This window comes from Erinaceus europaeus, chromosome 6 (genome assembly GCF_950295315.1).
Source record: "Erinaceus europaeus chromosome 6, mEriEur2.1, whole genome shotgun sequence".
NCBI lineage: Eukaryota > Metazoa > Chordata > Mammalia > Eulipotyphla > Erinaceidae > Erinaceus > Erinaceus europaeus.
In genome coordinates this window covers 71,307,857-71,309,096 of record NC_080167.1, presented here as the reverse complement: position 1 = coordinate 71,309,096, position 1,240 = coordinate 71,307,857, and the positions used below count along the sequence as shown (strand labels likewise).

Here is a 1,240-nt window from a genome sequence, read left to right as displayed (position 1 = left end):
TCCCTGCGTGAGCCAGCCCAGCATCAGAGCGACTGTCTGGACCCATCACTCTGTTGTTTGAGCAATCGGCCACCAGGACTGTGCTCATCTCCGTAGGATCTGAACAAAAACAATAACCACCCCCATGTGGAGCGGACCTGAGTGGGGGTGGGTGGGCGGGCCCACCCAAGCACACTGATCAGGAAGTCAGTCTCACCTGGACAAAGTAGCCTGCAGGACCACAGACACGTGGCGCCAATCCCCGGCAATTGGAGGGTCTCGCAGACCGTCCCTCTCCCACGCCTGCCAAACTGTGCGTGTGTCACGCAGGGGCGGGAACCAGTAAGTGTCTCTGCTCTTAATTAACTTCTCCTTTCAGCCGGTGGGGTCTCCCCTCTGTCCAGCCTGCCAGGCTTTGCCATCTTGCCCGACCATGGGCAACAAGCACCTGCCAGCTTCAGGAAGCCTAGTAGCCCCTTCCCCTTTCCTGTCCTCCCACTGACGGAGAGCTGGGGGTGACATCCCGGCTTCTACTTCCAACTCGGCCCCCTCGGGTCTGAGGCCCCAATTTGGAACCAGTTGGCATGGGGTGGGTCCCGGTGGCAGGCTTCTTTAATTGCATGCTCTTGGGCATTGGGAAGCTTTTCATTCTTCACGCTTAAAGTGTCCACAGCACGGGGCACCAGCTCCCTGCGGTGAGTTTGAGCCAGGGCTCAGTTCCCTCCCAGGGCCACGTTGGCAGCTGTGCCTACAGGTGTCGTCATCTCCGAGCTATTAATGGCTCTTGAGCAGAGCCAGGCTTTTGAATTCACGCCTCCCTGGCAGAGCAGGAGGGAGGATGGCCCGACTGTAAGGGAGCTCACGCTAATTGCTGGTGCAGACAGAGGCGTTGCTGTTTAAGGGAGCCCTCCACACTTCTCCATTTCTTTTTTTAAATTTTTTTTATTTTTTATTTTTTTTTATTTAAGAAAGGATTAATTAACAAAACCATAGGGTAGGAGGGGTACAACTCCACACAATTCCCACCGCCCAATCTCCATATCCCACCCCCTCCCCCGATAGCTTTCCCATTCTCTATCCCTCTGGGAGCATGGACCCAGGGTCATTGTGGGTTGCAGAAGGTAGAAGGTCTGGCTTCTGTAATTGCTTCCTCGCTGAACATGGGTGTTGACTGGTCGGTCCATACTCCCAGTCTGCCTCTCTCTTTCCCTAGTAGGATGGGTCTCTGGGGAAGCTGAGCTCCAGGACACATTGGTGATGT

At 55.2% G+C, this 1,240-nt stretch overlaps 1 protein-coding gene across 1 annotated transcript in view; it reads right to left on the bottom strand.

Moving 5' to 3' along the window:
* LOC132538975 (basic proline-rich protein-like) overlaps nt 1–601 on the bottom strand; it is a gene marked incomplete at its 3' end in the record, with an annotated part of 4,152 nt that extends 3,551 nt beyond the window's left edge. Inside the window, exon 1 of the mRNA XM_060192540.1 lies at nt 479–601. Coding sequence (XP_060048523.1) covers nt 479–601 — 123 coding nt within the window. The remainder of the gene's footprint in view (nt 1–478) is intronic.
* Nucleotides 602–1,240: the final 639 nt, after the last annotated feature.